General features: G+C 24.8%; 1 protein-coding gene across 2 annotated transcripts; it reads left to right on the top strand.

The window, feature by feature from the left end:
- Positions 1-3875: 3875 nt before the first annotated feature.
- LOC121115406 (uncharacterized) lies at positions 3876-25335 on the top strand. 2 transcript variants are annotated; one of them, XM_071886833.1, is made up of 5 exons: positions 3876-3952; positions 4010-4117; positions 4215-4319; positions 4376-4477; positions 25011-25335. In XM_071886833.1, the coding sequence occupies exons 1-5, from the start codon at positions 3889-3891 to the stop codon at positions 25058-25060; spliced, it is 429 nt and encodes a 142-aa protein (XP_071742934.1). In that variant the 5' UTR covers positions 3876-3888; the 3' UTR covers positions 25061-25335. The 2 variants fall into 2 exon arrangements, with proteins under 2 accessions (XP_071742934.1, XP_040565555.1); XM_040709621.2 differs by lacking the exon at positions 25011-25335 and adding an exon at positions 4529-4847.
- Positions 25336-26458: the final 1123 nt, after the last annotated feature.

The raw sequence follows: 26458 nt of genomic DNA, 5'->3' as shown, positions 1-26458 counted from the left end.
AACAATTCTTTAACAAGTGTCTTAAGGTAATACATATGAACTGACTTTGAAAGCAGTAGTGAACATTATTTGACTTTTTACAATATCATGAATGTGAATGCTAAAATAATATATAAAATTGGAAAAAGAGGTCAAATAAACTTTTAGGAAATATATTTGATAAAAAAATATTACAGGTGGCGATTGTTAATTAAACATTTTTTTTTGTGAACTAATAAAAGCTTTTGAGCTTAGTCTTAGCTCAATAAAAATATGGTTTGCTTAATTTAAATAAGGGGCAATATTGTCAAAGACCAGTACTAAGTGTAGGCCCGAAAGAGTATGTTACGGACGAAAGTCCAATTTTATTGATCTTAAATGAAGCTGATTAACGTAGTTACTACTTTTCAGATTTTAAAGAATTTTATTTGACATAACTGTACAAATATTTGAAAATTGAAAGTAATCTAAAAGTCAAAAGTCTTGCAAGGTCACAATCGATCAATAAAAAAGTTTAAATTAAGGTTAATATTGAGTATTCGGTCAAATATCGAGTGTTCAGGCAAATAACGAGTATTCGAGCAAGTAACAAGTCAACCTCATTTTTCCATGACTATTTTCTTTAAACTCGAAAATACTCATGTTTTAAAATTCAGCTCGTAGCACATAACTTTTCCTTATAATTGATTACCCTTTCTTATTGTAGATCATCTCGACAACGTGTACTCGTAATGTTTAACTTTCCCACTACTATTGAGTATCCAATTTACTTTTGTTACATGGCCTTTACAAGTTTTTATTATATTTTGGATTCTGCTGGTATAATTGCTGTTATCTTGTACAGAGACAGGTAACACAAAACATTCAATTTTAGCAACCATTAACAGTTACAAATAAATAAAAAAAGAAGGTTATCATTAGTGATATCCACTGTTCTTTGAAGGGGTTCCTTACTATCCAATCTTCTAATGTCAAGTTAAAAACAATATTTCTTTTTACAGATATCGTCAAGCACTTTTACAATTGTATTTACTACTTTTGACTGCTAATAGATAGTAATATAAAAAATAATATGAATTTAAAAAAAAAAGTTTATTTAAGATACTCTGCTGGCTGCGTTCAAAAACAATGGATTCTAAACATTATGTTTTATACCTAGATTCAAGTTTATCAATAAAGTTGGATTACTTATTTAAACAATGGGTATTTTTATCTCACAAAAAAACAATTAATAATAGATTAATTATTGAATAGGGTTTTAATTTATAATGAATAGAGGAGATAAATTTTTATAAATAAATTATAAGCCCTGCGTTATAAGACATAACTTCAATTTTCAAGGGGTGTTTATCTCCCCAAAAAAAAAGAATGGATATTTTATAGTTCTTACAGTTGATACAATAAACATCCTTGAACAAATGTTACACTTTTTATTGTCTGTAAATAAATCAGAAACTATTGAAGTATCATCTTTATAAAGTTGGATACATAAGTAAATATTAAATAAAGAACTTACATTAAAAGTGGAGTAAAACTATAAATTATAGATAATAACAACTGCTGCACAGAAATAAAATAAATCCACATACACCTTCGATTTCGGATGGTGTTCCCTTAATAATTCTTTTTATACAAAACAACAGCCAAAAATGTCTTTTAAAAGGAAGAAAAGATTACAATTACCCAACGAATCTTTGCAATGTCATAATCGAGGAGATTTGTCAAATAAAAATACTAATATCACCACTCAAGATTTTGCTAGTTCATACAAAACATATATACATTTGTTCAAGCTTTCAAGAGCCACTAGTTTCATACAGAAGAACCACTACTGACTTGTTAAATATAGTCCACCATTTTTTCCTTCATTTAATTATCTTTCTATAAAAAGTTGTGATTACATCGTAAAGATCAACCCTTCTTATACCATTGTTATGTTTAGAAATGTTATTAGGAAACAACCGACTAAGATATTCTTTTTAACTCAATTATACTCTTTTACCTTAGAGAATGGAATATCTCTAAAATTTCACAAACCATATGATATTTTGTATCAAAATTTTAATTTACATAGTAGGGCAACAAAATGTGGACCCGAAAAAAAGGATTTTGAATAATATCAATCATTTTATATTTTCAACAATCGGAAAAAAATTAATGTCAACATACCATGAAGACAAGGTTTTTTTGAAACTTTGTTCACTCAATATGAGCACCTTCATTATTAACCACAGCATTTACACGTTGCCTGAAAGTCATACAGGAGTTGATGAAAAACTCCTCTGACAAGTTATACCATTCAGCCACTTTGGAGAACTTCCATCCGTCCACCATTTTGGTGTGAGATCCCATTTTCCCTTTCTAATATACCCCATATCAAAAAGTCGACCCATGCTATCAGTGCATAACTTTTGACATTTGGCGGACGTATTAGTAGATATCTAGTCCTAAGTCCAGACGTACCCTCAGGATAGTTGGTTTTCAGCCATGGAAAGATGGTGTACCTAATCACAGAGTTAACTTCTTTCCATTATATGCCACAATTCCAAGGACAATTTTTGGCCAGATATTTTGTGTGGTAGACCACTTGGACCTCTTGTTTTGTATCGTTAAACTAGCAGTTTTTCCGGCCGTTTTGAATGATCAACTGTGAAAATCTCCTGTGAAAGCCATCATTGTGTTTATAACATAAAGTGAAATGGTTAAAAAAAAGTTTTCTTCAGAAGTGTTGAATCAGTCATGATTAAAAATTTTATAGGAAAAAATTAAATGTTGTACGTTAAGTCTCATTATGCAAAAAAGTCCAATATCTTAAAATTGATTTTTTTTTTTGGCAAATGTTGCATGAAATGATGAACTTAATCTTTGTACATATGTTAATTTTTATATTCATTGTTTTTATATGTGTCAAATAAGGTATATATTGATATTCAAAAGCTTTCGTGCCATTAAATAAATGTTTCTTCATTCATGAAAAACTTTGCTTATTTAAAGTAAAGGTTTTGATATTTTTTTAAATTTAACATTATCAAATATTATTGGGAAAAAATTATAATAGATTTTGTTAAATTATTTAAGTGATTATTCCTGCTTTTATAAGTTCTCATCAAAATATAGTGTTTAACACAGAATAAATCAACTCCTACTCCTCCATCAATAATTCAAAAATTTGTAAGAAATCAGAACTACCATCAAAAGAAACTGTTCCTTCTAGATTTTGTAAAAATAAACCATGTTCAAAATAGTTTCTTTCAAAAGAAAAAAAAACACTATTACTCTTTTTGCAAAAAAAAAAAAAAAAATCATTGATATTTTTTAATATGAGAGATAAGTTAAATCATGTAAAATGAAAGGGTTTACTAGAATATAATTCCCCTTTAAAAAAAATATGATTGGGCATCTTTAATTTAAAATCCGACAGTTGCTTATTTAAGAATCGAGAAGGAAATAGTAAAAGATATAAAACTGTTATCTATATTTGGAAGTAAACTTGAAATGTAAAAAGCATTGTAAAAGAAAAAACCATAATTATTTGTAAAATAAAGTTAATTTGTAAATTAAAAGGTTTGGTAAAAAGTGTGAAAGAAGTAATGATCCAAAATAAAGTTATTCTTTTTTAAAGAAAAAAATGAAATGCTTCACGCTAAGACTGAAAGGACGAAAAAACTCTTGTAACTATTATTTTATTCTTTGGCAAAGGTTGCGTGAAAAAAAAGGAACTTAATTTAAGTACATATGTTAATTTTATATTGATTATTGTTATTATGCGCGAATATAAGGTATACCTAGATAGTGAACAGTTGTGGTGCTATAACAAAAATGTTTCTTCATTCATAAAAACTTTGACTATATAAACTATATGTTTTGATAGATTTTCAAGTCATTCCTGTGAGATCCTTTAATATAAAAATGAAATCCAAATATTTAGTTTTAATTGCATGTTTTTTCCGAGGAATTAATGGAATAGTGTTAGGTAAATTTGCATTATTTTAAAAATTAAATCATCTGTAACACATATACTTTTTTATAGAGATGGAGTGTTTGGATGATAGTAAAAGAAGTTGTGAGGGGAAGGAAAATCAATGTTTTGAACCGTACCAACAATATACGTGTCCAGAAACTTGTGGGGCATGTAATAGTAAGCTTTGTTCATCAGTAAAAATATAATAGATAAACTATCTGTGCATATGATATAACTAAATCATTTACTATTTCCCTGTATTTTATTTTATTAGCTACATGCAAGGATTATAAAGGTATTTGCTTTAATGAAGAATCACAATGCACTATAAACAGTAATCTATTGTATGAATGCCCAAAAACTTGCGCAAAGTGTGATGGTAAATTTTGATTTACGTAATAAGAAAATTGTGGATAATAAAGTATGTATTTTTAGTATGCGAGGATTTGATCGACTCATCAATTTGTGAAACAAGATTAAGTGAGTGTGCTCTGAAGAAAATGAAATATGCTTGTAGAAAATCCTGTAAATATTGTAGTAAGTTAACAATCTATTTTTGTCGGTGAATATCATTTTTTAAATTTTTAGAGGATGCATGTAATGACGTTGGATCTCATGATTTTTGTGATGTACACGTAAGAAGAGGAGATTGTGAAAAAAATGAAACTGTAAAGCGCATGTGTAGAAAATCCTGTGAGCTTTGTGAAATAGAACAATGTTAGTTTTGCACTTGATGCTTGAAAGCAATAACTTTCATTTTATGTTGATAAATATAAACGTATTAAAAAAAAATAACCACTATTATTTTATTGTTTCATATTACGTTAAAATTTAATTTTTGGACGGAATAGCAAGCTTTTTTAATATTGCAAAATTAAAAAAATATTATCCAATAATTTATAATACTTTAAGGCAATAATATTATAAAAATATTTCATAAAGTTTAAAAATATTAATAATTCACAATCTCTAACACTAATGCATTCAATTCAAAAAATTCAAATTCAAAATACTTTTAAAAATCGTTATTTGTCACCAATATTTTGTATAAATTAGGGTGTATTGATAAAAAAATATGGAAGTAGAATAGTCGTATTTGCTAATAGGTAACAAACAAAAATAAAAATTTGGAAACATTCCATTCTTTCATAAATTTTGGCATATTGGAAAATACTGGAGTTGTTATAGCAATATTATAAACCGTTCGATATTTTTTTTTTTTTTAATACAGAGTTACTCTAATACAAATTTTAAATATTGAAATCCACAAATACCTCATAAGGTTAATAACATACAAATTTAATGATAAAAAAAGTATTTATAATATATAATATGAGTAATTATTAACACATATATATTACTATGGGGAATATTGTCCCATATTCGAATTAGAATCAGTGTAAAAAAAAATTGATAAGGTTTTTTGCAGGTCCTGTCCTCAAAAATGGACTGGCTAATTTTAAGGTTTTTTTTATTCTTCAAAGGCACAAGGAATACATTAAGAAAACAATAGAACGTTACACACATCATTGTTAAGTTTTGTTGTTAATTTCTGAATCTATGTCTTAAATAACAGTAATAAATGTGGATTTTAGGTGGCAGCCCTCATAATTGTCACATTGAAGGTTTAGTCAGGGGCACTGGATTACATAACGGTATACAATGCTCACTGTTATGAGAGTATTACATTTTTCCTTCATCATTTCTGTGTAGGGTCTTGAATTGACCTTTACACTAGCTTTGATCCCCGCCATAGGGTTAGTTTTGCTTCAATCCAAAACTTGCACCAAAAACCACGATTAACTCGGGGTGCTGTCATATAAAGATAGTTCTGGGGTAAAAAGGGACGTCCTTGAATCTGGCAGCTAAAAAAATGTCATTTTGAGTGTTGTAAGCCCTCTCAACATGAAGTACTTTTCTTTGTACTCATTACTGAGGGGCATGTGTTGGAGCACAACTCTTCCAAGAAAGCAAGTCCTGTTTCAGACTATTTTGCCATGTACCTAATAGAGACCTTCTTTCTTCTGTAAGTAGTACCCCAAAATTGAGATTTGTCAAATAAAATTGCTGATATCACCACTCAAGATTTCGCTAGTTCATACAAAACATGTATACATTTGTTCAAGTTTCGAAGAGCAGAACCACTTCTGACTTGTTACGTTTAGAAATGTTATTAGGAAACGACCAACTCAGATATTCTTTTTAGCTCGATTTTACTCTTTTGCCTTAGAGAATGGAATATCTCTAAAATTTCACAAATCGTAAGATTTTTTGTATAAAAAATTTAATATTTAATAAAAACAGGAGTTGATGAAAAACTCCTCGGACTTGTTATACCATGCAGCTATTATGGAGAACTTCGGTAAGTCCACATTTTGTTGGGAGATCTGATTCGTTTCCCTCTCTAATGACCTCGTTGACTTTGTGAATTTGACACATACCAAGATGGTCTTCACCAACTATTTCCCATGAAGTACTTAATAATCATAAGGAGTCGGGACTATCGTTGGTATTTAGCCTTTGTTCTTTTCTTGAAGTATACAAATTTCTTTATAATGCATGAGGATCCTTGCATCCATTGATTCTTTATTCAGCATTCAGATAATCGATAAACAGTGGTTTTAGAGATGTACCATCTTGTTCAAATTATGTTTTACATTTTGTAATTAATTGTAGTAGAGACATGAACTTTTTTTTTAAAGTGTGAATGTATACAAAATCAGATCCAATAAACTATAAGGATTCTATTCTTTTTAAAGTAGCCTATAAAAAAAATAAACTCTCCCATTTTACATATTAACCCTGCTCTAGTCTGCTATCTATGAGACAAATGGTTCATACAATAAAATATTGTGAGTAAATCAACTTTTGTTATTGGTAAGAAAATGGGAAAATAATTTAGTTTGTTATTGAAACATTGCTTTTTGGTGAAAAAATGATCTTGAGCTAAATGTTAGCTTGATAAACCCTATAAGGACTCTTTTCTGCGAAGTCAATATTAACTTAGTTTTCTAAATTTAAAGAAGGGGAAATATGCGTTAAAGACGAATCAGCCATTATTACACTTTCGAAGGAGTCAGTTACCTGCAATAATTTTAAGAAAGTTCAAATTAATTTATTAATTTTAAAATGAAAGAAAGAAATTTAGACCATTGGATCTTACAAATCAGATATATATTTCTTCTAGATTGCAAGTAATTTTGATATTAGTTCGTTTCATTTAATAGCCCTTCATGTATTGGCCCCGTTGTCAAGACGAAAGCAAGTAAACATTAATAAAATAGAATTAATTTTTGATAACGACTACAGTTTCTCTTTCTTTCACAGCAGCAATCAAAAAAATTGAAAAGAAAAATATTTTTGTGAATTACCTAAAATGAATACTTGGATGTATAAGCTTCAAAAGTTAATGAATAAAATTGCATGAGTAAGCACAAAAATGCTTCCTAATGATATTTTTTTTGTAGATGCCATCTATGAAAAGAGATTTATATTTTTATTTCTGTTTTTATATGTTAAAATTGAATTAAAAAGGTCACTTTTAGTGAAAAGGTCATAAAAAGATCAATAAGCTCATAGTAACCGAAAATTTAAATTTTTACGTTGAAGTTAACCCATTACTTCTCATACGTACATATATGTACGTAAAAATTACATTTTTGAAATTATGATTGTAGCTAGAAGCAGTACTAAAAGCAACAGTTTCTTTGATTTTAAGTAAAAATGATGACCACTTCAACAATAATTCTAACATTATTTTTTTTATTTTGTATTTAATTTTTGTGCAATAAGTGATGTATAGATACTAGATCTATGCATTATGGATCTTTCTGGAGCAAGGTCGAGCATTCTGAGCATTAAAAAGAATTAAAAGAATAGGCATATTCCTTATTATTGATTTTAAGGTTTCAAAAATTAGCTTTTGATATGTCCCTAATGCATGAATTATATTTGCTACAGTTTTATTTTATAAATATTATTTTTTAATCTTGTCTTTTTTTGTACGTACATATATGTATGCTCTGAATTGAGCCCTAAAAGTATTTTATTTTTCCTCAATACTTTTGCAAAGGTCTTAATTTTTTAAGTTTATCTGAAGAAATTTCAACATTAATTAATTAATATTGATGTTGAAATTAATCTGTATCCCTGAAAATAATAGAAATTCAAATTTGAATCTTAACATATTATTTTGCTCTTAGAGGATGACCCTCCAGATAAATCAACAAGTTTTTATGTGATTCCATTCGAAGATCTTTATTGATCTCCAATACTGAGCTTTGTGCTCATCTTCAAGATGACGTTGACGAAAATAAAAAGCTGAAATTCAATTAAACTCAACCCATGTTTGTAAAAACAACAAATTACAAGTATATTTAAAAATAAATGTATATCAGATGGGTTTTTTTATATTTGTAGACAAATAAAACAAGAAAAAAATCTTTCAACTAATTGTTGAAATCTAAAACGAATTAAAAATGATATGTGAAAACAGTCATTGTCCAAATAATTTCATCCAAAGTGAAATTCTACTATATAAAAAAATCCAAAATTCTACTGTAACACATTTGCCTACGAAAACTATGCGAATATCTACTATCCTATTGGAAAGTTTCAATGCTCTTTGAAACCATAAACAGAAATGCACTAATATATTTAAAAATTTCTGAATAGATTTGGGTGGATGAATCAATGGTAAAGTACTTTTGATCCCGCAGTATGAAAAATAATACAAATTCAAAGCCAACACTATTTAGGTCTAAAATTTAGGTTATTACTTAATCTTTTGGGGTTCTTCTTAGCTGTATTCTTTCTGATGGAGACAAAACAAAAAAAATGATAATGAATTGGGACTAAGGAAGAATGCTATTTATGGACTAATGAAGTAGAACAAATATCCAAATGTTTTAAGCTGGTCATAGATTAACTTTTTATTAGTTTTGATCTCATGGACAATTTGAGAGATAAAAAAATGTTGGATTACGAGATACTATTAGATCCAAAAACCCGATTCAATTTTCCTCCCATAAAAAAATTAATCGATGAAAATAAAAAAAAGGAAACAAGTTCATTTTTAAAATAATGATAAACGAAACATTGTACGAAAGGACTTGCAGACCAGTATATTTTGCAAACAGTTTTTTTGAAAAAGATCAAATTAGAAAGTGCAATCAATATTCCAGAGATAAGAAGAAAAAATCTTGAAATAAACCAACCCAATTTCTGCAAAATTTACATCACTATGGCGGGGTTGACCTATTGGTGGATATGTTTTCAAACTATGCAATAAGTATAGCAAGAAAAAAATAGTATAGGTTATTTAACGTTATTAAGAGTTATAGCCAAGATCCTAAGAAATATTGAATAGAAAGATATATAAAATATTTTATATATAAAGATAAAAAAAATTATTAGTTTCGAATAAGTTCAGGGGTACATAAAGCGATAAAGTGCACAAATATAAAAAATAGTATTTACTAAAAATTCAACCGAAAATAATCAAAGCAACAGAATGTTACATGCAATAAATACAATAAACTAAACAACAGGAGAGTATACACTCCCTACATTGATAATTCATTTTCAAAAAAAAAAATACTGATTGAACTTCTCTAAAAGATGAACACTCTGAATATACATAATTTTTTTTTTCCCCCATTTACTTGTCCTCAGTTTCAAAGTCAAAACATTGCTATCTCAACCCTTCATTAATTTTTACAATACGAGCGTAAGGCCACTCATGACAAGGAATATTATATTCAAGAATGAAGACGTTGTCATTTACCATTACTTCATCGACATAATCTCTCAACTTATCTTAGGGTTATAGTTGTTGCAGATATTCCCAAGACCATTCATTCCAAAAATGGTCACAAACACCACATCTTTATAATGAACTTTTAAACTTAGTTTTCTTGTTTGATAAAAATCAATCCAATATAATGAGTGAACAAAAGTTATGATCTTTAATTGTTGATAAATTTTTGTAAACTTGACAAAATTTGTTTGATTATCTGCAATAATCTTTGAAACTACTCTCCTTTTAATCTTCTGGCAAAAGGGTTCTATATTTTTTTTGGAAAATCTATTTGTAAACCTATTCCAAATGAATTGCTCGAATTTGGGTACATATAAATAACCACATAAATGACTTAATAGTAGATCCATCATATTTAATTAAATAGGGCTCCAAAATCAACTATTATATTTGGAACGAAGGCTCAATCTAAACTCCTTATACACCAAGGCTAACCATAAACTGAAACAGAGACTTAGTGTTCTGATACAATACATCAAAATTAAATGAAAGCACTAATCATTAGTACAATTCAATATAATTTTTTGGTCAAACAGGAAACAACTTTTTTTTTAAATCATGTTTTTACAAGTGTAACTTCAATTCAAACTAATATATCGATGTGAAAAATGTATATACTTGAAAATTAAAGAAAAAAACATTCCAACGTTTAAAAAAAAGATTTACTAATTTATATAAAATATAGTTATTTAAAAATGAGTATAATCTCAATAAAAATGGTAATATGTTATTTTTTTTTTTCAGTTGAAAATTGTGTTTTATTATAGTTAAAGCAAAAACATTTATAATACAATTAAAAAAATTTGCCTAAAAAAAAATTATTATTGAAGATTAATTTATAAGTAATATAAGGTTGCGTGAAAAATGTTCCGAAATAAGAGATAATAAACAAAATTATTTGAATATTTTTTTTTTTTTTTTTTTTTTTTTTTGGCACTTAGACATTAATTAATAAAATATTTATATACACTAACAATAACTACTTTATCTAAATAGATTTAACTATAGCTACTGGTCAAATTATTAAATGAATTTTAATACAGGCAAGTAATCACTATTTTAAAGTCCGGGAGATTAGCCCAGACTACATTCACTTAATATTGCATATTAAGTGAATGTGATAAGTATTTGTTTCCATTTTTTATGCAACCTCATTTTGCTTCTATATTAAATTTTTTATCATAAAATCTGAATAACTGAATAAAAAAAAATTTATTTATTACCGGCAAATCTTTTTACGTTGTAATATAAGACTTATTCTTCATTTTTAGCTACAATATAAACCTATTTAAAAAATATTAGCAAAATATACAGGTTCATTTTCGAAGAGTAGGGCTTAGAAGTATTTCAGATATATTTAGTAATTATTATTTTTTTAAATTATATTCAATGCGTTTATATGATATTTATCATAATTAATTATAAAGGGGTATGACCTCATTTCCATGACATGGCAATGGAGAAAAATTGTAAGATAATGTATTAAAATTGATTTTTTACTGTAACAAACAAAACTGTATTCTATAAAATAGGAAAATATTTTTATTTAATAACATTATTCCTATTTGTAGCAAAACCTAGCTCTACTATACTATGTTGTTGTGTCACGTGTCATACTAACTTACAAACCAGCCAATGAATGAGGTAAAAATTTACATACAATCAATTACCATATACTTAAAAATATAAAAGAAATAAGGAAATGTATTTAAATTTGTTAAGATAACCTATAGCTTTTTAATGATTTATTTTCGTAGCATTTAATAGCTTTGGTGTACAATGAATTTCCATTCGCAATAATTGATCAAAATTAAAATTTCTTTATCTTAAAGAGTGTAGAAAATCAGAGTTAAGTTTAGTTACTGATAAAAAACTTCATTTTATAGCTACTTTATTATCAGATAAATCGCATACGAAATTTTATCTAAACCTTTTTAGTTGTGAATATATCTTATGGACTTATACAATTGTGAAATTAGTTAAATGAGCGTTAAGTTTTTTATAATGTTTGAAAAAGGTAAAAAATGATGGTTTTATTTATTTCTTTACATTAAAAAAATATATTATAATTATAATTTTGCTTTCGAAACTTGGTAATATCACTACAAAGCTAAAATATTTTGACTTTAGTCTTAATAAAAGAAAGAAAAAAGCAATTATAAAGTCTAAAACAATTAGCTATATAAAAATAATTTTGTAAAATAATTCTCGTCACTTGATATATTTAGTACCCTTTTTTTATCTTACTTAATACAGATTAGGATAAATGTACATTTATTTTTATTGGTTTTGATTGTGATACATGGGAAATGAAAAAAAACACTTATTGTTTTTATTCTTTTTTTTTTTTGTTTTTTTCAAATACTATTTTTCAGTAGTCTGTTTAGCATTTTATTATAAAGCTCTCGGTCAAAACTCATAGATAACTTTGATTTTGACTTGTTAATCTATTAAAATGTATTAAGTATTTAGGTTGATTGCATTTTACAAAAAGTGATATTATTATCATCAGAAAGTTTTACATGTTTTGATTTTTTTGTTTAACAATTTTGATAATATTTAGTAGTAATCAATGTTATACAATTTTCTTAATAACTTAATTAGTTTATTAGAAATAAAAATTTACTTTTGAACTATTGATTGAATATGTTTTTGCTTACTAAAATGTCATTTAGAAGTGTTTTTTGTTCATAATTTTTTTAAATTATATACTGTTTTAACAATAAAATATCAAATAAATAATTGTCATAAATTGTTTATTAGTATTTAATTTATTCAAAATATATTTTTATTAACTAAAAAATCTTAACATATAATTTTTCTCCATATAATTTCACGATGACAGAATAAAGGATTAAGAACAATTATGTTAAGTAATAAATGTAAGGTTCTTATTAAATAAATAAATAACCTTTAGGAAATACTAAAAGTTAAAAAGTAACAAAAAATAAGTGTCAATAGATTAAAAAATTGAAGATTTAAACAGACGACCTTTTATGTTGCTTTTCACAAATAATACCTGTTAAAAATCAGTTGAATATTTATAATGATTTTTTATACGAATAATAATTTTCCTTTTTTTTATTAACGACTACAGTAGTAAGTTTGTCAATTATTTAATAAATTTATAAATGAAGTGTCCATTTTATTTTTAATATCATCTTAATGTGAGTTAGAAAAAAGGCAATTAATGTTATATCTAAGGATGGATTATTTCATGAAATTGAAAAGGAGAATTGTGAAATTTGGTTCCAATATTTGTACTAAAATATCCACTAAGCTTTTAATTATAAAAATAAAAAATGCATAATTTATTAAAAATTTTAAGAAGGATCAACAAGAAATTCGATTTTAATCTATTTTACCGAAGGAGCATAAGTATTGTTTATAAAAAATAGCCATGAAGTATCCAGTAAAATGCAAAAACTTGGACGATACAAAAAAATTATAAAATACGAACACTTTTATATTTGTATGTATAACATTCAACCCTAAAAATAAATTTACAAATTTACTAATAGGATACATGAAACAAAAAAAATAAAAATATAAACTTTTTTGTTCATACCACGTTATAAAATAAAGTTGATTCTCAGCATTATCCTTTATGCTAAGATGACATGTTTCTTTACAAAGTTAAATTACTAATTTAAAACATGGGTAATATATATTATGATGAAGGTTCTATGTAGTGAAAAATAATGATAACTATTAAATAAATGTATAATTAAAAATTTACTGATTAAGAATTTAACATATTTCAATTAAAATATTTTTATCAAATTGTTATTAATTTATAAAAATGTCATATTTTAAGGTTCATTTTTCATTTCTATAAATAAATAAAAAATATTTTAAATTTATTTTTATCTCTGCAGTTTCTTAATTTAAGGATGAATCCCATTAAAAGTCCCCATGTACTTAAAACAAAACTGCACTTTATTGTTTATAATGTAGTGTTTTTTAGTTTAAAGTATATTTATCAAACTTTTAGAATACAAACATAAAATAAATAATTGTGAATTTATTAAACATTATAAATAAAAATACTAAAATTGTTATTATCTAAAATAATAAATTAACACTTTTATGGCCTAAAAGATCCAACATTGACATTTTCAGACATATAATAGTGCTAAAAATACCTCAACATAAGATCAGAAAAAATTTTTTTTTTTTATTATTTATAAATTGCCGAGAATGACTTGTGTACAAAAATTAATTAATTTCATTAAATCATTTTGACCCTGTTATTATAAATGATTTTTTGTAAACACAATGTATATGTACATAAAGTTTAGTTAAAATTACATCTTGATATAATCGCTACAAAATGCATGTACATTAGTTTAGAGCTACATAATCACAAAATAATAAAAATTATGTACACAAAATTAGAGATATTTTTATGATGAAGAGATATCACATGCATCCGTTGTTATGATGTAAATCTACTATAAGTTTTTCAAAAAATTAGATAAAAAGTAAATTGTCAGAAGATGTTAAATGTGAAAGTGTCATCAGATCTAACGTATTAAAAGAAGATTACATCAAAAAGTACTTGACTCATCCTCGTAATTTAATTTTCTCGTCATTGTATTATTTTTAATGATACTTATAATAATTTTACAGCAATAAATCACTAAAATTTATGTAAAACATTTTTTTTTCATAGAAATTTATGTTTGTGCTAAATTTATCTTAGAACTAATATGTATAGTATTAATATTTTTAATTGTGAGGGAAGCTCCATATATTGAAAATAAAATATATCATTAAAACTGTAGATTAAGTCACTTATTTTTTTGACTACTAAAAATAACAAATATATTTTATAGAATGGAAGAAATTTCAAAAAAAAAAAAAATTTGTAATATAATATTTTAAACAGTTACGTTAAAAAGAAAAACACTAGATTATAAATATTATATTTATTTTCATGGATAATTTATCTACAAAGTTGAATTACTCAATAAACAATGATTAATTTTACATCTCACAAAATTGAAAATATCATTAATAGCAGTAATAATTTCATAAGGGAAAAAAATGGATAAATTAATTATAACCCCTCCATTACTTTCCTTCAAATCCAAATGTCATTGGGTTGTTATTCACCACAGCATGAAAATGGATTTTTCAGTATAATAAAACTACAATTGCACTTTGAAGTAGTTACACTCGATATTATAAACATCAGTAAACAAATATTATACTTATTAAATCTGTAACTAATTTAGAATTTATTAAAGTACCATCTTTATAAAATTGGATACAAAAAGCAATGTTTAATAAAGAACTTTATCTCGAGAAACAGTTTGTCATAGACTAGATAATACTTTCTCTAGGGTGAGTTAATACCCCCAAAATGTACGATACTTAAAATAAATAACAGAAGGAAAAATATTGCATACAAAAATCAACCACAGAGAAATAAAATTCCACATTAACCTTTCGTGATACAGATCTTGTTGTCTTAATATTTTTTTTGTCAAAAATTTTTGGCAAACTAGTCCTTCACTAAAAAAAAATAAACAAATCAATGACCCAGCATATTTACAATAAGTTTCGACAAGGTACAATAACGTACCATATTAAAGAAAAACAGTTACATTATGGTATAAATACAATATTCATAGAATTAAAATAAAATTCAATAAATTGAAATATTCTTTGAATAACAGTAAAATATCTATTTTCTAGCCTCCATGAAAAATCCATATGAAATAAGTTATTGATTATAAAATAGAAGTGTTATTCAATATACCAATGTTTCACGCTGACGCATTAAGTTCAATCCTAAACTTCAAATGGAAATATTTCATGCAGTTCAACTATGTCATCAATAAGTTGACCCGTGGATGACTTAATTTCTGCTTATTTTTACTGTAACAAACATAACTGCACTTTTTATAAAAGAAAGAATATTTTTATTTAATAATATAAGTCTTAGTTGTAGAAATACGTAGCTTTATTATCCTATATTTTTATGTAACGTATCATACAAACATATAAACTCGCCAATGAAAGGAAGAATTTACAGATCTTGTCATTAGTGTTTGTACAGATAACTGCAAATTTGCATTTTTTTTCACTAGAAAATTGTTTTTTAGTATAGTTAAAACAAAAACATTTATAATACAATGAAAAAAGGTTTGCCACCTTAAAAAAAGATTATTATACAAAATTAATTTATAAGTTATTATAAGGTTGCGTGAAAAATGTTCCGAAATATAAGATAATAAACTTTATTATTTGACTAATTTTTTTTTCTTTTTTTGGCACTTATACATGACTTAAAAAAATATTAATATATACTAACAATAACTACTTGATCTAAATATATTTAACTATAGCTGCTGGTCAAATTAATAAATGAATTTGGATACAGGCAAGTAATCAATATTTTAAAGCATGGGAGATTAACCCTTTATGAAATATGTTTCCTATTAAGTTAATTTGATAAGTATTTATTTTTATTTTTTATGCAACCTCATTTTGCTTCCATATTAATATTTTATCATAAAAATCTAAATAATTGAATGCAATGAAAATATATTTGTTAGCGGCAAATCTTTTTACGTTGTAATATAAGATTTATTCTTTATTTTTAGCTATAATATAAAACAATTAAAAAAGTATTATCAAAATATTTTTCTAAATTTGACAATATACAGGTTCATTTTCGAAGAGTAGGGCTTTGAAATATTTCAGATATATTTAGCAATTATTATTTTTTTAAATTATATTTAATGCGTTTATATGATATTTATCATAATTAATTATAAAGGGGTATGACCTCAATACCATGACATGAAAATGGAGAACAATTGTGAGATAATGTATAAAAATTGGTTTTTTACTGTAACAAACAAAACTGTACTCTATAAAATAGGGAAATATTTTTATTTAATAACATTACTCTTATTTGTTGCAACACCTAGCTTTACTATACTATGTTGTTGTGTCACGTGTCATACTAACTTACAAACCAGCCAATGAATAAGGTGAAAATGAACAAAAAAATCAAGTACCAAATACTTAAAAATATAAGAAAATAAGGAAATATATTTAAATTTGATAAGATAACCTATAGCTTTTTAATGATTTATTTTCTTAGCATTTAATGGCTTCGGTTTACAATGTATTTCCATTCGCAATTATTGATCAAAATTCAAATTTCTTTATCTCATAGAGCTTAGAAATCAGAGTTAAGTTTAGTTACTGATACAAAAACTTCGTTTTATAGCTATTTTATTATAAGATCAATCGCATACTAAATTTTATCTAAATCTTTTTTGTTGTAAACATATCTCTCATGGACTTATACTATTGTGAAATTATTTAAATAAGGGTTAATATTTTTATGATGTTTAAAAAAGGTACTTCCTTTCATATTTATTTCTTTACATTTAAGAAAACATATTATAATTATAATTTGTCTTTAAAACTTGCTAAAATCACAAACAAGCTAATTTTTTTTTACTTTAGTCTTAAGAAATGAAAAAAAAAGCAATGATAAAGTCTAAAAAAATTAGCAATTTTAAAATAATTTTGTAAAATATTTTTCGTCACTTGATATATTTCGTACCCTTTTTTTATCTTACATAATAAAAATTAGGATACTTGTATATTAATTTTTATTCGTCTTGATTTAGGTTTAAATTGTACTACATGGGAAATGAAAAAACACACTTATTGTTTTTATTTATTTATTTTTTTAAATACTATTTTTCAGTATTATGTTTGGCATGTTATTATAAAGCTTTTTGTCAAGACGCATATGTAACTTTGATTCTGACTTGTTCATCTATTAAAATGGACTTAGTATTTATTATAAAAGGTTTTTTTCGTATTGGAGTTCGAAATCTTTCTTTTTTGGACTTTATTGGAGTTCTAATAACAGTCAAGCTTTTTTTTTTTATTTTTTAGTAATTGAGAAATCTAAACCTTATTTATTTAAATCATCTATTTTTACAATGCAAAAGTAACCATGTGTAATCACAACCACTGAATCCAGAGAGAGAAAATATTTAGTCAAAGCGACCTTTTAAATACTTATAAAAGGTTGATTGCATTTTACAAAAAGTGATATTATTATCATCAGAAAGCTTTACATGTTTTTGATTTTTTTGTTTAGCAATTTTGATAATAGTTAGTAGTAATCAATGTTATACAATTTTCTTAATAACTTAATTATTTTATTAGAAATAAAAATTTACTTTTGAACTATTGATTGATGATGCTTTTGCTGACTAAAAAGTCATTTAAAAGTGTTATTTTGTATATAATTTTTTTAAATTATATACTGTTTTAACAATATAATATCAGATAAATAAATGTCATAAATTGTTCATTACTATTTCATTTATTCGAAATATATTTTAATTAACTAAAAAATCTTAACCTATAATTTTTCTCCATATAATTTCACGATGACGGAATAAAGGATTGAGAACAGTTCTGTTAAGTAATAAATGTAAGGTTCTTATTAAACAAATCATGTCCTTTAGAGAATACTAAGAGTTAAAAAGTAGCAATAAAATAAGTGGTGATAGATTAAAAAATTGACGATTTAAACAAACAACTTGCTTTACGCAAATAATAACTGTTAAAAATCAGTTGAAGATATTTAATGATTTTCTTATTCAAATAATAATTTTCCTTTTTTTATTAACGACCATGGTAGTAAGTTTGTCAATTGTTTGATAAATTTATAAATGAAGTGTCCATTTAATTTTTAATGTCATCTTAATGTGAGTTAGAAAAAAGGTAATTAATTTTAAATCTAAGGATTGGTTATTTCATGAAATTGAAAAGTAGAAATGTGAGATTTGGTTCCAATATTTGTGCAGAAATATCCAATAAGTTTTTAAATATAAAAATAAAGAAATAAAATATGAATACTGTATTAGAAATTTTAAGAAGGATGAACAAGAAATTCTATTTTAACCTATTTTACCGAAGGAGCATAAGTATTGTTTATAAAAAATAGCCATGAAGTATCCAGTAAAATGCAAAAACTTAGACAATACAACCAAATTAATAAAATAATATTTTATGTAGTTGGGAGAGTTGTTTTGAAAATCATATATTTTTAAATGTTTTGAATAAGTCATTTTTTGAAATAATAACTTAACCGAGAACGTCTCACACTGATAAATTTGTATGTAACACATTCAACCCTAAAAATTAATTTAAAAATTTACTAATAGGATACATAAAACAAAAAACATAAAATAATAACTTTTTATTCATACGACGTTATAAAAAACAGTTGATTCTAAGCATTATCCTTTATGATAAGATGACATGTTTCTTTACAAAGTTGAATTACTCATTTACATAATATTTCAATTAAAATACTTTTATCAAATTGTTATTAATTTATAAAAATGTCATATTTTAAGGTTTATTTTTCATTTCTATATAAAAAAAAAATAATAAATATTTTAAATTTATTTTTATCTCTGCAGTTTCTTAATTTAAGGATGAATCCCATGAAAAGTTCCCATGTACTTAAAACAAAACTGCACTTTATTGTTTATAATGTAGTGTTTTTTAGTTTAAAGTATATTTATCAAACTTTCAGAATACAAATATAAAATAAATAATTGTAAATTTATTAAACATTATGAATGGAAACACTAAAAATGTAATTATCTAAAACAATAATTTAACACTTGTATCGCCTAACAGATCCAACATTGACATTTGCAGACATAAAATGTTTCTAGAAAGATATCAACGTAAGAAAAGAAAAAAAACCTTTTTTTAATTATTTATTTTTTGCCGAGAATGACTTGTTTACAAAAATTAATTAACAGGTAATTTTGACCCTGTTATAAAAAATGTTAGTTTGTAAACATAATATATATGAATATAAAGTTGAGTTAACTAGTATTAGTTTAGAACAACTTGATATAATGGCTATAAAATGTATCTACATTAGTTTAGAGCTACATAATTACAAAATAATAAAAATTATGCACACAAAATTAGAGATATTTTTATGATGAAAAGATATCACATGAATCAGTTGTTATTATGTAAATCTACTATAAGTTTTTCAAAAAATTAGATAAAAAGTAAATTGTTAGAAGATGTTAAATTAAAAATGGTCATAAGATCTAATGTATTAAAAGAAGATTATATTGAAAAACACTTGACTCATACTCGTAATTTCATTTTTTCGTCATTGCATTATTTTTAATGACACTTAAAATATTTTTACAGCAGTAAATAACTAAAATTGATAAAAAACATTTTTTTTTCATACAAATTTATGATTGTGCTAAATAAGTCTTAGAACTAATATGTAAAGTGTTAATATTTTTAATAATGAGGAAAGCTCCATATATTGAAAATAGAATATTTCTTTAAAACTGTAGTATAAGTCATTTATTTATTTGACTACTAAAATACACAAATATATTTTATAGAATGGTAGAAGTTTCAAAAAAATATGTAATATAATATTTTCTAACAGTTACGATAAAAAGAAAACACTAGATTATAAACATTTTATTTTATGCTTCCATGGCGTATTTATCTACAAAGTTGAATTACTCAATAAAACAAACATTAATTTTACCTCTCACAGAAAAGAAAATATCATTTATATTAGTAATAATTTCATTAAGGAAAAAATTGGATAAATAAATTATAACCCCTCCATTACTTTCCTTCAAATCAAAATTTCATTGGGTTGTTAATCACCACAGCATGAAAATGGATTTTTCAGTATAATAAAACTACAATTTCTTTTTGAAGTAGTTTTACTCGATATTATAAACATCAGTGAACAAATATTATACTTAATAAGTCTGTAACTAATTCAAAATTTATTAAAGTACCTTCTTTATAAAATTGGATACAAGAAGCAATGTTTAATAAAGAATTTAAATCAAAACCGGAGAAAAATTTGTCATAGACTAGATATTACTTTCTCTAGGGTGTGTTAATACTCCCAAAATGTACGATTCTTAAAATAAATAAAAAAAGGAAAAATATTGCATATAAAAATTAACCACTGAGAAATAAAATTCCAGATTTACCTTCCGTTACAGATTTTGATGTCTTAATATTTTTTTTGTCAAACACTTTTGGCAAACTAGTCTTTTACAAAAAAAAAAAAAAAAATTATCTTCCCCATCCTCGAAAAAAAAAAACAATGACCAAGCATGTTTTACAATAAGTTTTGACAAGGTACAATAATGTATCATATTAAAGAAAAACTGTTATATTATGGTCGCAAATACAATATTTATACTGGAAATGTTTCATGCAGTTGAACTATGTCATGAAGAAGTTGACCCATGGATGACTTAATCTTTCCTTATTTTTACTGTAACAAACAAAACTGCACTTTTTATAATAGGAAGAATATTTTTAATTAATAATGTAAGTCTTAATTGTACAAACACGTAGCTTTATTATCCTATATGGTTATGTAACGTATCATACAAACATATAAACTAGCAAATGAAAGGAAGAATATACAGATCTTGTTATTAGTGTTTATACTGATAATGCATAACTAAAAATTTGCATAACTATTAATCTAATAATATTAATATTTTGTTTGATATTAACAAAGACCAACAATTCGAAGGATATGGACTAGGTTAAAAAATGAACGGAATAATCCACCACAATGTTTTGAATTTTTTTATAGTACATTTATTTATGCAGTTTCTTGTGTTTTGGAATTTAGGATGTATCCCATATAGAGTGCTATTGGTTAACATGCGGTATACAAGTGTAAATTTTTTTACTTGCAACCAATTTCGATAAATAAATTTTAACATTAGAGTGTACTATTCTGCACAATTTTATCACTTTAAAGCTATTTCTTTCTAAAAAAGTAGTTTTTTCTTATTTATGATAAAAAGTCAAATACTCAAACTAATCGATAAAAAATTACTTTAAATAAAAGTTACTAAAAGATGGAATAACATTGAAAAATAAATAAAAATTAACAAGGAAAGGCATAAATTCAACTTATTCTTTTTCCGTCTTCTTAAAACTCAGTTCCTTCCATAGGATGTTTAGCTAAGCTAATATTTTATCAGCTTAGGACTTATTTTCTAATAATATTTGTTACCTATGATGCCTACTCTACCCATCATCAAAAAAGTCGGCTATTAATTTAGTTTTTCTTTCTATTTAGTTTAAAGTATATTAATCAACCTTATATAATATATAAATATAAAAATTAGGGCCACAAAAATGAAATATTTTTTCGATGATCAAATATAACATGAATCAGTAGGTATGCTGTAAATCTATTAATAGTGAAATTAAGTAAAAAGTAAATTGTCAAAGGATCCTAAATGAGGGAGAGTCACAAGATCTGGTGCTTAAATAGATGATTATATCGATGAATTCTTCATTCATCCTCATATTAGGATAACATATTTTTCCTGAAGATGCATTTTCTTTTTAAAACATGTAAAATGGAATGGTTTTCAGTGAAAAATAAAAGAAAAAGAAACAAGAGTAAAGATTAAATGCATGAATTTTTGTCCCACAAGATGTATCATACCCCGTTAAAATAACTTCCTTTCAACAGTAATATTTTCATCACTCCAATTTTTGAACAAAAAATATTGAAAATAACTTATTTGAAAATTTCTAAAAGATATATAAAAAATTGAACAACCCTGGATAAAACTGACCTTAAGACTTTGGGTTAATGGGATTTAAAGATGTATATATATATTTTTATAATGTTAGATTTACAGCATACCTACTGATTCATGTTATAATTGATCATCGAAAAAATATCTCTATTTTTGTGTCCATAATTTTTATTATTTTGTAATTATGCAGCTCTAAACTAATGTGGATACATTTTATTTCCATTTTTATCAAGTTGTACTATAGAGTAACGTTTATGTACATATATATTTCGTTTATGTAATATAAACTATAATTTATGGGATGCAAGGAGTAGTAGTAAAATTTAAGAGCTACAATGGCGTTAAAAAACTCTAAAACATACTTAATTATATTCATTTTGTAATTCCAAAAAAGACTTTTAATCAAGTTTCTTTAAAAAAAACATTTTTAGGTTTAAAATCTTTTCATTTTGTTTTATTTCATACTATTTAATGAGAAATTAAAGAAATACAAGACACATTTTATAATAATAGAATTATACTTTTTTTAAATTCTAATTCTTCAATATATAATTAATTAATATTTAAATTATAAATTCCCAATTGTAATTTGAGTTAAGTAGTAGCAATATAATTCGTGGCGATATATTAATATCTTATTCCTTTTTGTTTAAATATATTCTGATTTCTATAATAAAAAATAGAACAATCTGCTAAAGTTTATTCAGGAGTCTTTGATTTGCGTATTATCTTTCTGTGAATATATAATTAATTTTGTCATTTATTTCCCAGATGTAATATTTTCACCATTTTATATCTAAGAGACACTGGTGTCTTATAAATTTGATTCATTCGTCATTGTATTATTTTAATGACATTTAAGATATTTTTTAAGTAGTAGATCTCTAAAAAATTTTAAAACATGTTTTTCATAGTACCTTATGTTTGTCCAAGATAAGTCTTCAAACTATTCATTTTTTGGAATTCAATAAAATAACATTCTATATATCAAATACTTTTCATGCATGGATAGTTCAAATTTTGTTATTGCTTATTGAATAATTGGTGGTTTATAAATTATTGGAACACAAGTGTCCCTCTGAATTTAAATGATAATTTTACTTTATATAAAAGCATTTATTTACTAGAAAAATTATTAAATAAAACTTGTACAAACATAAAAAAACCTACAACGATTAAACAAATATTTTTATAAATAGTTAATCATTGAATTTAGAGTTGTTCATATTCTAAATAACGGAAATAAATAAAACCACAAGCTATTTTAATATTTTTACCAGGACTATTAGGTACCAAACTTTTTGTATTTTTGATGAAGTAGACAATGCATATGAAGAAAATATTAACAGTTTATTTATTAACTAAGATGTAGATTATTATGGGGGATAAATAGTAGTAACTACAGAAGCAAATATAAATTATCTTACATTTACTCGGAAGACAAAATTCACGTTGTGATAAAAAAAACTTCAAAATCTTCAATTTGATGGTAATTTTAAAATTGAAAAAGAGTAAAAATAACTGCTATATTTTATTTCATATATTTTATAAAATGGTATTTTATTTAAAAAAAAGGTAATAGGTTAATAATTATTCTCTAACAGCTACGTTGAAACTACACTTGATTCTCAAAATTATAGTTTATGTTTACAAGACGTGTTTATCTCCAAAGATGAATTACTCAATAATTTTGTGATAATATTTTCTTAATGGTTAGTTAATGAAATTTTGGCCAAAAAATTAAAATAAGTATAGTATTACTTTCAACAAAAATCATTTAGACTCATAACTTGCAAAAAAAAAACTCATTTCTTAATATTCTTAAGTTAAATAAAATAGGTTATATTCTCTATAATTATTAATAGAAATCGATTATGTCGAAAAATAAGTATTTGATCTATTCTCGATTTTATAAGCTTCCCACTTATAAGAAAATTCTATAAGATTGAGGTCCGGAGACTTGACAGATTACTCTATGACCTTAATGTGTTTTTTCTTTTTTTAAGTCACTCCTTTGCTGCTATGGTCGCAAGTTTTGGGTTATTGCCGTGCTAGAAAATCAATTTTCAGTTCCCTGCCCTCAGGTTAGGAAGTTTTCGCCCAAGATTTCCCTGAGGATGGTCCATACTCCTTACGATGTGCTGATGTTGTCATCTCCCTTTCGCAGAGAAACAATCCCAAAACATAATATTTCCACTCCCATGCTTAATGATGGAGATTTTTCTTCCTCCAAACACTTGTTTTGTTTATTTAATCAAATGCCCCTAACTTTTAAATTAAACCCACCATAAAAATTATAGACCTTTTTATTCTTTGTCAGTGGGCAAAATACAAAAATGGGAAGCCGACAATACTAATTTCCTCTTCTGTAGGTTTTTTTAAATTACATATATTATTATAATGGCTGATTATATATAATACATAATAGAGACAGATTATCGTCAATGCAATGGTATTTAACTTTCAAAGACCATTGGATTAAGCTTGAGCTGTGTCCAGATTAAAATGATCTAATCTATGACGATATCAATAAATATAATATTGTATAACTTTTAGTATTACAATATATTATTATATCCTAATCTTATTAAAACTGTTTCAATTCTAGAATCCAATATCGAAATTAAATATGGGTGTGACTCAATCTTCAACTTCTGAATATTTCTATAATCAACAAAACAGCTCAACAAATCGATCAAAAACATAACCATTAATCGATATTATCTCATGTTATGTGAATATTTATAATAGTTACAAGATTAATAAAATTGTATTATTTAAATGAAACTTTGTAGAAAAAATTAGGAGAAAAAAAAAAGATATTAATGCGCCTATTTGATGGCCATGCTTATTTCTTTTGAATATAGGTTTAATGCCGTTTAATTTTGAAGAAAAAGTAATTTTTGTCATTTTCAATAGATAGAATGAGGAAATTTCGACGGCATACGAAATTATCAGAGAAAGTTTTCAAATTATGGACTGGATCAAAAATTAATATTTTTCTTATTTCATTTAAAAAGGATTTTTAGTATAAAGTACTTTAATGGATAATTTGTCGCAATATAGTTATATGAATATACATAATAATATATTATTATCTACTTTAATTTTAATAATATTGAAATATAACTCTTTTAAAATATTTTTTTGTATTACAACTAGTAAACTAAAAAAAAGAACTCCTTCTAAAGAGCGCTCTCTGTATATATGTTTATTCTTATTATTTAAGATACATCTTACTGGTTTTAAATATAGAATATATGTGTGAACTGAGTGTACTGATATAAAAGTCTCTCATGGTAGTTCCAAGATTATATCCGTAATAGAATTAGATAACACATACATCATATATATAATGAGAAATCAATTAGAAATTGTCTTTTACTAACCTTTTAGAAACAAAGTTTTATTAGAGTTCTATAACTTATTTCTTTACATATTTACAAAAATGAATTATGATGAAATGGCTATAATACATATAATAAAAAAAAAGGGTTGCTGAAACAAAATATACAACAAATTTTGGTATTGGAGATAGCCTTTTAAAAATCAAAGCAAAAGCTCTGAAGTTGTTGAATGAGTCATTTTTTTAATAACTTAAAAAAATTAAATTAATTATCTGTTAAAGATGACGTCATTTCCTTGAATATTTTGTAAAATTTATTGACAATATATGATAACAAAAAATAACATTAACATTCCATAAAATAATCTCACATTTTAAATTTATAATATGTTTTTTAGGTGTTTGAAAAAACACTTGATGTGACATGATATTTTATACATTGATGACGTGTATATCCCCAAAGTTGAATTACTCATTTAAACAGTGAGTAATATATATATTGGCCTTTCACATAAAAGAAAACTTTATTCATGTCATTTATTTTTGACTGAACATTTAAGGTATAATGAACTAAGGACAAAATTTGATAAATAAATTACAAAACTTACGATACTTCCCTTGAATTAATAAGTTTACTAATTTCCTTGTAGTTAAGCCACCCCAACGTTAGTATGAATATTTCAACAGTAGGAAACTTTTTTATAATGAAT

This window comes from Lepeophtheirus salmonis, chromosome 3 (assembly GCF_016086655.4).
Source record: "Lepeophtheirus salmonis chromosome 3, UVic_Lsal_1.4, whole genome shotgun sequence".
In the NCBI taxonomy this organism is placed as follows: domain Eukaryota; kingdom Metazoa; phylum Arthropoda; class Copepoda; order Siphonostomatoida; family Caligidae; genus Lepeophtheirus; species Lepeophtheirus salmonis.
The sequence above is the reverse complement of the archived record's forward strand: the minus strand, read 5'-3'. Positions and strand labels throughout refer to the sequence as shown.